The 13,966-nt window shown below is 40.5% G+C and overlaps 1 protein-coding gene across 1 annotated transcript in view; it reads right to left on the bottom strand.

The window, feature by feature from the left end:
* RMND5A (required for meiotic nuclear division 5 homolog A) overlaps positions 1-13,966 on the bottom strand; it is a 59,976-nt gene that overhangs the window by 16,338 nt on the left and 29,672 nt on the right. The window contains exons 3-4 of the mRNA XM_061211046.1: positions 9,422-9,556; positions 7,616-7,716 (exon numbers count right to left, since the gene is read on the bottom strand). Coding sequence (XP_061067029.1) covers positions 7,616-7,716; positions 9,422-9,556 — 236 coding nt within the window. The remainder of the gene's footprint in view (positions 1-7,615; positions 7,717-9,421; positions 9,557-13,966) is intronic.

Raw genomic sequence — 13,966 nt, 5'->3', positions numbered from 1 at the left:
GAGAACAGAATGAAAAATTCAAGGCCCAGGCTCAGTGACCATATTTTCTACAGGTTCCCCACTCATCTCTCCATCCACAGAACCCAAGAGGTTCTTTACTTGAACCTGTCTCAGCTCTTCACACACAATCTACTTGGTAGGACAGTTTCTGGTCTCTTAAAGCAGGGGCTCTGCCTTGCTCAGCTCGGCACCCCTTCTACTCTGCATGGGGTACAGTGATAGAGGGCACAGGTTAATAGAGCCAAACATGCATGGACCTTTAAACCCTGGCTCTGTGGTGTGAATCGGGGCAGTCTGTTACTTAATGCTCTCAAGTCTGTTTCCTTACTGTAAAGTGGGGGCAACTCAGAGGGTTATGGGCATTAAATGAGGGGGCTCGTAGAAGCACTGAGCCCGGAGACTGGCACAAACAGACAATAATAAGCTACTTAACATGTGTTTACTGAGGGGATAGGCCTAACGTTCTCCAAAGTCATTAGTAAGAAAATTACATTTACAAGAGTTACTTGGGCATTTCCATGTAATACTCAGTGCTGCTTTGATTTTTATAGAACCAACTCTGTGGGAATCAGCATGTACCAGTTAATCCCCTTCAGAATTGTTTGAAGTTGTCTTCACTAGAAGTTCACACTGAATATTGGACTGTTTGATTCACTGAGCAGGAATAAGGGGCAGAACAGCCTTAATTCACCTGATAACAACAAATCCCAAACCAACAAAGCACACGAGACTGCAAAAGCACAAAACTACAATCAGCACCAAAAACTTAATCCACTTGTCTACAAAGCACTAGAAGACATACGACAGAAAGACAAAAAAACAGTTAATAAGTGAACGGGGTGCTATATTCTGGTTAATGGCATTTCTAGCAGAAAACTTTTGATTTTTAGTTTTTAAAAAACTAACGATCACTATACTACAACCAGCAAGCTAAATGTAAACAGTCAGGTAAATTATTAGCTTTACTGTGGTTTCTAAAATAAATTCTGCTCCCACATCTCCAACGTGTGCCACAAGAGTACTGCCAGCTTTGGAACCATTCCTTGTTTAGAGAAACACTGTAGACCAAAACAATGACACCCAATAAGGTCACCTACGTCACAATTCTCTCTGTTCACTGCCACTGCAGTGACTAGTAGAGAGACCTTCTGGGCCTCTTCCATTAAAAGACCCCAAAACAATACTACTTACTTAGGTGACTAAGTCAGAAGCAACCCCCATCGACGCAATTATCCCACAGAAACACGAAGCGTTAATTATCTTCATCGTCAGGCCTCCGAAAAGACTTGGCCCATTGTTAGCTCCATGTTTCGAATTTCCGTATTACTCCAAAAATAATTAAAACGAGATTCTAGATTCTACCTTCAGAGCTAGCTGTTCTTTCCCAGACACCTAACTGACAGCACTGGTCTGCTTATCTCTCCTCTCACCATTCTGCCAGCCTGGGTTGGGCTCTGTTTCTGATAATAGTGAATAAAAACGCCTCTCTCCAGTTCCTACGGCACATTCCACTACAACCTTTCACAGCGTTTTTAAAAGGCTTACAAATACCTTCTTTTTCTAGTCTATCTCGGGGCTATCTTCTTGGGGGTAAAAGCTGAAGCTCAGGGAAATGAGTGACATGCGTTTACTCCACAGGTGCGGACTGGCTGAATGTTACTGGTGACCGAATCAAGTGCTTAAAAAATCCAGAAAAGTGAAGAACCCTATCACTTTGCTTTAGGATAGCTAGCATTTCATTTCTGAGATATTTTCAAATGGCAACTCAGATATGAGTTGAGTCCATCGCTGGAACTACTAACATTTTACTCATCTCAGAGTTGGTGTGAATCTCTGTCCTTCTTCCATGCTATTTAAGAAACCACACAAACTACCGTGTTTCACATTTGAATCATACTTCAACTTTACATGAGGTTCTTAGTAACACAGGCTTGGTGGGCATACCCAATAGCTACCTGTGACAAGTGGCCACCACACTGGACAGCACAGTTCTATAGATTAGTGATTTTTTAATAAAGTACTTAAATATGACTTTGCCTTATTTACTGCTAGTTTCCCACCACAAAACCAAGTGTTTGATAAGCTTAAATTAATAACAGTTCAGCATTTTATAAGAACAAATCCCAGAGTCCCCCTTGGTTCCCCCTCCTGGCCTAGTTCAACTCCTTATTCTTTTAAACACTTAATCTCAGTGACAGTTTCTTTCAATTTTCCCTTTTTGTAAAAGAAGATTCTTAATCTCTCTATAGTCATAGCTTGCCCACTCATTTCCAGTAATGCTCAAGTCCTTGGTGAGGATGGATCCAGATAAGAGATGGCCATGTCTCTTCTTCTTCCTGAGGAGTACCTACTGTCTTGGAACCTCATACAGACTTTTGCCAGCAACAAACATAGAACAGACAACAGAAAATGATGTCCTCACCCCAGATATTTTTTCCCCTTTGGCCTTTATATTCCATTGTGCTTTTTTCTCTTCTGTGTTCTTGCCACTGGGCCCCTCTTTCCATTTTCAATTAGCTTCTTTTTAATAGAGTCACTCCCTCTCCACCACACTTAGTGCATGGGCCCCGTGAATTAAAACAGTATCCCTCAACTCAGCTCTTCTGCCCTTTCAGAATTAACAACCCCTGGGACACAACAAAACAAAAAAAGAAACAAAACAAAACAGAACCCACTCAGAGTAGGGGGGGAACCCAACTTGTTCAAACCTTGATTCCTCTTCTCCAATAGTACATCTATCAGAGTCTTTATTTTGCGGTTCTCTGTAGCTATTAAAAATGCCTGAATCAGCAAGACTGCCTGCCTACAGGAAGACAAAACTAACAACGAGAAAACAGACACCAGAAACAGCGTAATCCCGGTCACCCTCTTTGCCAGTGGCAGCCAAGGCTCTATGACCAGGCACCTTGGCTTGCTTCCTTCATTTTCACTTTCTAAAACTCTTCTCTGCTTATAAATTGTGTTTTATGCACTGATACCACAATTTCTCTAAGTCCAGCAACCATTTTCTTCTCCTCAAACCCACCGTTCACCCATATCACCAAGAAACCACAATGGCAAGCTCACCTCAGATTCCTCTGTGGTTTTTATTTCTAGCCTCACCTAATCGCTAGGCTTAGAGATGGAGTCCTCTCATACTTCAACAGCTTGCCTGATACTGTTCATGGCCTGTCTAATCGAAAACTCTGCAGTGATCTAGACTAATGAAATAGTTTTTCTCTCTTCTTCTGTGAAAAATTCTATAACATCTCTCTTTCTTATAATCATTCAGTTAGTTTCTGTTCTCTTAATGGCATTCTACTGAGACTTTGCAAATAGAACTGCAAATTCCTCTAAACAAGGGCTATGAGGCCCCTGGGCCTGCTCTGGGTACTGAAGAACAACAGGTTCCCAAGTCTGCAAGGTTGAGAGTCAGATTCTAGACTGCGGCAAATCCACCAAGGCAGGATTACTCTTCGAAACACCCTTACGAAGGCAACCAACCAGCTTCCCCTCGAGACAGCACTTTCAAAATGTCAGTAACTGGCACAGAGTTACAGACAGTTTCTATTTTTCTAATTTTCTCCATCTCCTCAAACTAAGTTACTGTTATTCTTTTGTTGACACTAGTTATTTTTGGCTTTGCTTCTATCTGCCACATGAAGGAGGAGGTCATGTTTGTTCAAAGTTCTCCTGCAAATCATTCCATCTTTTATTGAGTGCCTGCTACGAAATGAGCACTATGCTAGGTGCCAAGAGGAACTCAAAAAACAGATAAAGCGATCTGGATGAGGAGAAAAATCTGTACGCAAACTCAGAAATATAGGGGCAGGAACAAAAGAGTAGGCAGGGTCCTGACTAGATCCGTATATATAATTAGCTGTTCTTCTGCCGCTTCTCTCTGCCATGTCACCATTCCTTACTGCCTTCTTTTCCACTGCCTTTTATTAGTTGCGATTAATAGGTAATGCTCACCAGACTTCCTCCTCATCTAGTCCTTCCATGACCTCTATCCATATTAATCTTTTTGGTTGGCCTCTGCCTCAACTGCCTAGGCTGCCTCGAGAACTGCTGCAGGCTTTCACCTTTTTCTTTCTCTCTTGGGTGGTTCCACGGTGGTTCCTGTACCTCCCAGCAGGTACAAAGAGAAGATGCCACACGTGAAATATGAAGGATTTTCCACCGTGTATCTGAACCAAAATCCCTGAAACTCATGTCCCACATTTTTTAATTTTTGGTACAAGTTGAGTACAGTGAATTTTCCATACCTTGCCCATAAAATATGTTGAATAAGTATTTGCTTTGCATCCACCAATAATAGGCAAGAATTGGAGAAGTCTGAGTTTCTGTAATGGAGATTTCTGTTAAACTAACACTTTCCAAACTTATGTTCTACAGATCACCAATTTTGTGAGTTTTATTAGGTGTTAGGAGACAGGGAGTCTTTGGTTAAATACTCATGGGAAACACTGGGTTTTACAAAGTTAAATGAGTTTCTTTACCGTAGGACTGGTTGATGGCCCCTGTAATATGCTAAAGTGAATCTCTCATTTCTTTTAATTAACTTTTATTGGAGTACAGTTGCTTTACAATGTTGTGTTAGTATCTACTGTACAGCAAAGTGAATGAGCTATATGTATAAATGTATCCCCTCTTTTTTGGATTTCCTTCCCATGTAGGTCACCACAGAGCACTGAGTAGAGTTCCCTGTGCTATGCAGCAGGTTCTCATTAGTTATCTATTTTACACATAGTATCAATAGTGTATATATGTCCATCCCAATCTCCCGATTCATTCCACCTCCCCCTTCCCCCCTTGGTGTCCATATGTTTGTTCTCTACATCTGTGTCTCTATTTCTGCTTTGCAACTAAGTTCATCTGTATCATTTTTCTAGATTCCACATGTAAGCGATATTAATACAATATTTGTTTTTCTCTTTCTCCCTTACTTCTAAAGTGACTCTCTTAGAGGAGAATATTAGGGAATATCATGTGAAGCTTTCCTCAACTGACCTTTTGACTCCATATCCTTTTTTACATGGAGCAACTTCCAGGCTCAATTCCTCCTCTGTAAACCCAGTACTTACTTCATGGGGTTATTTATGAGGATTGAATAAGCTAATACAAATAAAATGCTTAGAACAATGCTAGGCATGTAATAAGCACTCCAAAAGAGACAACTATAATTATGGCTACATCCCCATATGCAGATATTTAAAATGGCAATATTCCCAGAAAAGCGAAACGAGAAAATTTCTACTGTACAGTTGGCCCTCCGAATCCACGGTTGCGGAACCTGCGGATATGGAGGGCCTCCGCAGGTTCCGCAGCCGTGCATACAGAGGGCCAAGGATACCAGGCCGTTTTACATAAGGGACTTGAGCATCCATGAATTTTGGTATCCACAGGGATCCCTAGAACCAATCTCCCACGGATACCGAGGGACTACTGTAGTTTCCACTGTTAGTGCCAAGTGGATGGAATGAGTCCTCCCTTTGCCTGAGAGGCACTGCTTGAGGCTACAAATAACAGAAAACATTTACAGAAATCATTGATATATATGCCATAGCTATCAGTCAGAAACTTAGATCTTACAGAAAAAGCCCAAAGTTAAAAGGGTCTTATGAATTTTCTTTATTCCAAAAGGAACAAGCCTTGAGAATTTTGAGGGCTAAGGCAGTCCAAATACTCAGCACAGTCTCTAGTACATAATAAGCACTCAATAAAAGTTTGATGACAAACCTGAGAAATTAATGGATAAATGACTATTACCTCAAATAACAATTCATATATTATTTCTAAATCACTATAAGACAACTGGGAAACCCATTACATTTTTATATTTAGGCTCCCTCACTCTCCTTTATAATTGTTTAATCATTTAGGTGGAATATAAAAGTGGACAGAAGAGTGGCTGCCATATTTTGTTTAAGAGGTGTTATTAGAGGCACTTGATTAAATTTAATCTCGCAGGGATGTCACAATAAAATCTGCTAAAACAAATCAAACTATGAACGTAATATGCATAGTACACAGTGGTGCTGCTTAAGTGACGTTTACATCTTTAAAGAGTTAAAATAAATGAGGGACTTCCCTGGTGGCGCAGTGGTTATGAATCCGCCTGCCAACGCAGGGGACACGGGTTCGATCTCTGGTCCGGGAAGATCCCACATGCCGCATAGCAACTAAGCCCGTGCGCCACAACTACTGAGCCTGCGCTCTAGAGCCTGCGAGCCACAACTACTGAGCCTGCATGCCATAACTACTGAAGCCTGTGTGCCCTAGAGCCCGCGTGCCGCAGCTACTAAAGCCCATGCGCCCTAGGGCCCACGCTCTAGGGCCGCAACTACTGAGCCCGCGTGCTGCAGCTACTGAAGCCATGCTCCGCAACGAGAAGCCACCGCACCACAATGAAGAGTAGCCCCTGCTCGCCGCAAATAGAGAAAGCCCGCATGCAGCAACAAAAATAAAATAAATGAGCTACCTCATATTTATAATTTATACAGAAATTTGATATTTATAAATTTACACAGGACTCTATCTCTGCCTGTTCACCTAGGCTCATTTTAGAACTCTGCAAAATTTTCTAAGAACTGAGAAATGATGAGACACAGAAAACTAAGCTATGAAGGATTAAATGGGTTAGTAGAAGGAAAAGAAAGTGTATTTTTTAAAACTCATGAAGGATCTTCCCAACTATTTTTTTCCCTGATAACAACGATATCAAATACTTACAGTTTTAAAATCCCAGGATTCTAAGGCTATGACCTCAAAATCATATCACTGCTTCTATCACCCAGTTTCTTCCTTTTATTTTATAACTTTCCTTCCTTCCTCCTTCCCTTTCTTCCTTTTTAAGACAACCTGATAATTCTCACATTAAAAAATTCTAGGACAGGGGTCAGCAAACTATGGCCACGGGCCAAATAGGACTTGCTGCCTGTTTTGTATGCCAGATGGTCAAGACGGTTTTTTTACATTGTTAAAGGGTTGTAAAATAAAATAAAGAAAAATATGCAACGGAGACCTTATGTGGCCTGCAAAGCCTAAAATATTTACTACCTGGCCCTTTATGAAAAACCCTGCTGATACTGTACTAGGATAATATTTATCAGAGCTAACCCAGCAATTTCATATAATTCACATCAATGACAAGTTCACAGTGAATTATTTTACGATGGTAATTAGAGTAAAACTCCATAACAATATTTGTTCTCTTTACATATACCACTTGGTTCCAATAACCAATTAAATTGCTTTTTTTTTTTTTAGAATGCTAGCACCGAACCCAGAACATTATGGAAGTTCAAATATCAAACTCAGACCATCTGAACAACAGTCCTTCAGTTATAAAGCTAGTCTAAAGCGGTGGTGTAGCCTAGCTAGAGGAAACCCTCTTCTCTCATGGGAATTCAAACCGACTGATAAGTGAAATAAGCCCTAACCATTTTCTCATATTGCATATACCCCAAACTCACTTCGCTAAAAGAAATAAAATAATTCTCCCTTGATGCCTCTGAAGTCTACCCCAGGTGAGATATATATACAATCTCAAAATCTCTAATGTGTTTTCTGATTCCATTTTCTTATAGAGTTCTCTCAAAGTACTCAAAAGAAAACAAACTCAGTAACTCACTCCAGAGCAGGTCTCAGAACTCGGACTTTTAACGCTTCTAATATTCGGTTTAACTCCACAAATGGTTCTTTCTGGCTTGGGTCTACAGAAAGACCAGATTCCTGAAAAAATTGAAAGAACTTTCATTAGCAGTAATCAGAATAAAGAGATATGGTAAAAGCATATTCTACATTATAAAATGTGAGGCAAAGCACTAAAGATAATTTCTTTTTACCATGCATTTCTCTGGCAGAGACTGATGACTGAGCCCTAGTATCGTTCTTCCTCCTTTTCTATAATAGGAAAACCCCAAATTTTAGCTGGGCACATAACCATACGGAATAAAGCTGGGCATGGCTTTGCAAAATGTAAGTTCTGGCCAATGAAACATAAGTATATACTCTTTGCCCCTTCCTGTAATACAAAATGTCTAGCTGGGGTTCGGGCTATCCTGGACCATGTGGACAAGGGACACCTTAGAAACAGCAGAGCTACAGGCAGCCAAGGTCCCTAAGAGCTTCACGGCACATGGCTACCATATATGCAGTGGATGGCTTACTACCTCCTATTTCTGTGTAAGAGAAGTAAACTTCATTCTTGTTTAAGCCATTGGTATTTTGGGTCTCTGTTACTTGTAAACAAAACTTAATCCTAAATGACACAATTTATTTTAGGAAATTTATATGGACACACACACAAAATCCCATAACATACAGAGAAAGACTTGAGTTATTGCTTATCTGAACTGTTTAACAGAAAAGGCTTACATTAGAGGTCTGGTTTACAGACTGGCTTTAAATTATTTAATCCTTATGGTCCTTCATTTTTCTAAATGGAAAATACAACAGCACAGAATGTAAGCCACAAAACAGAGTCTGAAGACACATGAATTGGAACTGAATCCAAGTTCCTCCACTAAGAACCTGTATGGCCTTGGGCTGGTTACTTCTCCAGACCTCAGATTCCACATCTGTAGAATGGGAGCAGTCATTTCTTCCTCACAGGGTTGCAGTGAGGAATAAAGGCAGGGCTTGGCGGGTGGTAAATACTCAATACAGGGCAGCTGCTAATATTATGACTATGTGGTATTGGTAAACTGTTGAGACCCCTAAGTTCATGTCTAATAGGAATAAAAGACAAATGCTGCTCACCTGAAGTAAATTTTAGCTTGAAACTCATTTGATAAACAAAGTTCTTTAAGCTGGGCTAGATGAGAAAAGCAAATATAAACCTCTTTGTCCTTTTCTTCTCTGCTATACTAACCTTCCCTCTTAAAAGAGAAGTTTTATACATACTACTGTATATAGAAGATAACTAATAAGAACCTACTGTATAGCACAGGAAACTATTCAGTGCTCTGTAAGGACCTATATGGGAACGGAGTCTAGAAGAAAGTGTGTATACGTGTATGTATGGCTGATTCACTTTGCTGTGCAGCAGAAACTATCACAACATTGTAAATCAACTATACTCCAATAAAAAATTAATTAAAAAAATAAATAAAATGCCCTGGCTTATTCCAAAAAAACAAACAAACAAAAAAACCCAAAAGAGGAGATGTCTGAAAAAGTAGCATCACTTCTGACCCTTGACTGATGACCTGGGACCAACATTCTGGGGCAGGAATAAGGAAATAATTTGAATAACAAGTTCTAGGACTATAATTTTCACCAACTTAAAAAAAACAAACAAACAAAAACTTCCTAGTAAACTGAAGTCAGCCCAGATGATTAAAACGTAAAAATCTGCCTATGGCTTAGAAGACTTAAAAACTGCAAGGACTTCCCTTGTTTCTGTTTCATCCTCTCGCAGGTGGCACACTGTTACCTGGCAGAGCTCCTCGGCTACATCCAGCATTCCTTGTCGAAAGAAGTGCTCCACCATCACCTCATTGAGAAGCCTCTGGCTGTCTGCCTGCCAGCAGCCATCTATTCCCACACTGCTAATGTCAGAATCAAAATTCTGAAAAAGAAGAAAGCAAATCATGAATTGACCACGATACAGCACTTGATATGTTTTCACCCCACCTAACTTAACTGAAACAATGGCCTTTGTTTCACTCTGAGACACCTCAAATAAGTACCCAATTCCAATTGATCTGTAGCCTATGACAGGAAGTAGCTTTTCCATTGCTCTTTTCTAAAACTTGCCACTCTCATTCATTATTGCTGGGAGGGTAAACAAGCACACTTTTTGAGGGTATTTTGGGGAAATACATAAATTTAACAATGACTTCTGTGAATAAATTGATTTCTAGGCATTATACAATAGCAATATTTTCAGAGGTGTGCAGTGATACCTGTAAAAGCATGTTCAATGCAGCATTGTCTAACAGGAAAAAAAAAAAAAAGAAAACCCATTATGTCCAGCATAGGATTATTCAATAACCCATGGCACATCCCAACAACTGCCATGCCAAGGTGGAGACTGGGGATAGGAGAACGGCCAGATAGTTCAAAGAACAGGCTCTGGGGCCAATCTACCTGGGTGTGAATCCTGGTTCTATCTTACTAGCTGTGTGACCTTGGCCAAAATTACTCAAGGTCTGTGAGCCTCAGTTTCCTTATCTTAAGCAGAGAAAAATACTTTTATGGGCTGAACTGCATCCTTTCACAATTCCTGTGTTGAAGTCCTAACTCCCAATACTTTATAAAGTTAAAATGAGGTCATTAAGGAGAGCCCTAATCCAATAGGACTGGTATCCTTATAAAAAGAGGAAATCAGGACACAGACAGGTATAGAGGGAAGCCCATGTGTTACAGACTAAACGTCTGTGTCCCTCCCAAATTCCTACGTGGAAGCCCCAGCAACCAGTGTGACTGTATCTGGAGACAGAGTCTGGGAGAAAGTGGTAAAGGTTAAATGAAGTCCTAAGGGTGGGGCCCTAATCCGGTAGGCCTGGTGCTCTTGTAAAGACAAGGAACAAACACCAGGGCTCGCTTGCTTGCTCGCTCGCTCTCCACCACATGAGGACACAGTGAGAAGGTGGTCATCTGCAAGCCAGGAAGGAGGCTGTCTGCCTTCAACAGGCAATGAATTGGCCAGCACCTTGATCTTGGACTTCTCAGTCTCTAGAACTATGAGAAAACACATTTCTGTTGTTTAAACCACCCAGTCTATGGAATTTTGTTATGGTAGCCCAAGCAGACGAAGACACCACATGATGACACAGGAAGAAGATGGCTATCTACAAGTCAGGGAGAAAGGCCTCAGAAGAAACCAACCCTACCACACCTTGATACAGAACTTCCAGTCTCCAGAACTGTGGGAAAATAAATGTCTGTGTAAGCCACCCAGCCTGTGGTACTTTGTTATAGCAGTCCTCATAAATTAATATACTTCCTTATTGGTTCAATGAAATGGTAGTTGCTATTATGCTAGTATTACTATTCATAATTAAAAAGTGAGGTTCATTGTTCTGTATCTACTAACATGAAAAAATGTCCATAACACCTTAAGTGAAAAAAAGCAACTTTGGGCTTCCCTGGTGGCGCAGTGGTTGAGAATCTGCCTGCCGATGCAGGGGACATGGGTTCGAGCCCTGGTCTGGGAAGATCCCACATGCCGCGGAGCAACTAGGCCCGTGAGCCACAACTACTGAGCCTGTGCGTCTGGAGCCTGTGCTCAGCAACAAGAGAGGCCACGACAGCGAGAGGACCGCGCATCGCGATGAAGAGTGGCCCCCGCTTGCCGCAACTGGAGAAAGCCCTCACACAGAAACGAAGACCCAACACAGCCAAAAATAAATAAATAATTAATTAAATAATTTTTTAAAAAAGCAACTTCTACAAAACTACAAAATTATGACTCCATTTGTTAAAAAAAAAAAAAGAATCCTTAAAAACCCAACCTGTCTCTCCCACTGAATGCAGTTACAAAATCAGGACTGAATGGAGTAGCTACTTGAGGAAACAAAAAAAGTGAATAGTAGTAAGTGGACTGGGGAGGAAGGCAAAGAACTGGCAGTGAGTTTACTACTTTTCTCCCTCCAATATCTCTTAGCCTGGATGCAATGCAGCCAAAACCCACAACTGGGCACCCAGGATGTGGACAGAGCACTCCAGGAGAAGCCCTTCGGTTCTGGCATGGGGAACAGGAGTGTATTCTCCTACCACACAGAGAGTGGGGGAAATCGCATGCTTTTTTCCCTCCCTTTTCTTGTACCTGTAGCTCAAGGCAGTCTGTAGTTAAATCCGTTTCTATTTCTACCCTTCACAGCAGTACCTAGATTATGTTTGACTGAATAACCATGGGACAAGAATCTTGGGAGACCTTTAGAACTCTGTCTACCACAGCAGGCAACCTAAAACTCTGAGGCACCTTTAGAAAGGGATCCTTCCTCTCCAGTCAGAGAAGCTATGGTCCCAAGAGCGAGGGGCAAAAATCCCTCTTGCATCTTTTCTCTCTGTCCTTCCACCTTGTAGCCCCAGATATAGGCAGAGTTATGGTAAATATACAGGAGAGCAGGGTAAGTAAAGCCCCAGATTTCTGGCTGGATGACTAAAAAGGCAGCCCCAGAGAACCATAAAGTAGCAGGGAGATCACAGAGAGGAAGGAATGCAGGAAAGTGATCCCCCCACCAAGTTGTTTATGAACTCCTGGGCTCACCCTCAAGTTACACAGGCATGGGTCTGACCCTCAGCAGCATACCACAGACTTTGAAAACTGAACTAAGAGACAGCCCTAGTTTCCAGGTCCCAGAATGGCCACTGGTTGGCACACAAACAGAACATATCTGAATAGCTCTGTAATGGCTTTGGAAACGAGGCTGACATTGAAACTATTTTACAACTCAGAGAAGACTGAGTAGCCTGAACCCAACCAGGTCAAGTCCGCTAAAACAAAAACATCAGTATTCTCCACAGAACTTAAATAAGACCCAGAGGCTCAAAACATAACATTAAAAATGTCCAAAATACAATCCAAAATTATTTGTCATACGAAGACCTAGGAAAATCTAAATTCACATAAGATGTTCAACAGACAACAATGCAAAGATGACAGATGTTGGTATCATCAAAGACGTTAGAACAATTATAAAATTGTTTCAAGAAGGAAGGGCAAACACTTTGAAACAAAAGACAGAAAGTCTCAGCAAGAAACAAGATACAGTATTCAAAATTAAAAACTTGTTGCATGGACTCAACAGCAGAACAGAGGTGACAGTGCAAAAGTCAGTGAAGATCAATAGAAATTATCTAATCTGAATAACCAAAGATTGAAAAAAATCGAACAGAGCCTCAGGGCCCTGCATGACAATAACAAAAGATCTAACAGTCATGTCAATGGAGTGCTAGAACAACAGAAGAGTATAGTGTAGAAAAAAATGTTTTTAATATTTCCCAAACCTGGCAAAAGACATAAATCTAGAGATTCAAGAAGCTCAGCAGACTCCTAAAAGGATAAATTCAAAGAAATCCACACTTAGACACTTCGTAAGCAAACTGTTAAAAACTTAAGACAAAGAAAAAATCTTGAAATAGTTATCGAGAAAAGTGATGCACTACTTATAGGGGAACTATGATTCAAGTGACTACAGATTTCTCAATAGAAACCATGGAGACCAGAAGAAAGTGGCACACTTTTCAAGTACTAAAAGAAAAGAACTGTCATCCCCAAATTTTGTACCAAGTGAAAATATCCTTCAGGAATGAAGGTGAAATAAAGACACTCTCAGATGAAGGAAAGCTGAATTTGTTGGCAGAAGACCTGCTCTAAAAGAATCGCTAAAAGTTCTCCTGATAGAACGGAAATTATACTAGTAGAAGACAACTCGGAACATCAAGAGTGAAGGAAAAACAAAGCTACCTCTGAAAGCTTTCCCTGCCCAATTTTACTTCCACCGCCTTATCTTTCATAGGCATTACCCGCTGGTAAACCTCTTGCATTTCTTTCTTTCTTTTTTTTTTTTGAAGCACATGAATTTAATTAGACGAGATCATTTAGATTTACTGAAATTACAATCTTAGTCAATCATTGCTTAAATACAGTCCACACGACACAGGATTATTTTACAGTACATACACGAACAGGTAGTAATAGAACTGCAAGCCACCTACCATTTACGATCACTACAATGCAGGAGAGATCTCCTCTCCAAAAGTAAGCCCATTTTTCTTTAAAGAGCTATCTATTCTTAGATGTCAAGTCAGTAGCCTAAAACTAAATATGCACATTAACATTTGGAATTACTCAGACAAAAACAAAAAAGCAAAATTACTCTAAGTCTTCATTTTTATTCATTTTCTTTTTATAGACCTCTTTCTTGGCCTGGTACTTAATCTAAAGAATGGAAATAATATAGGGTATCTAGATGCTACAGCAATAGTCTCCATGCCCATACTGAATAGACTATCTAGCACTGAAGAAAAG

The sequence above is a fragment of the Eubalaena glacialis genome, chromosome 14 (genome assembly GCF_028564815.1).
Source record: "Eubalaena glacialis isolate mEubGla1 chromosome 14, mEubGla1.1.hap2.+ XY, whole genome shotgun sequence".
NCBI classification, from domain to species: Eukaryota; Metazoa; Chordata; class Mammalia; order Artiodactyla; family Balaenidae; genus Eubalaena; species Eubalaena glacialis.
Note: the sequence above shows the minus strand (reverse complement) of the source record. Positions and strands in the feature narration are given on the sequence as shown.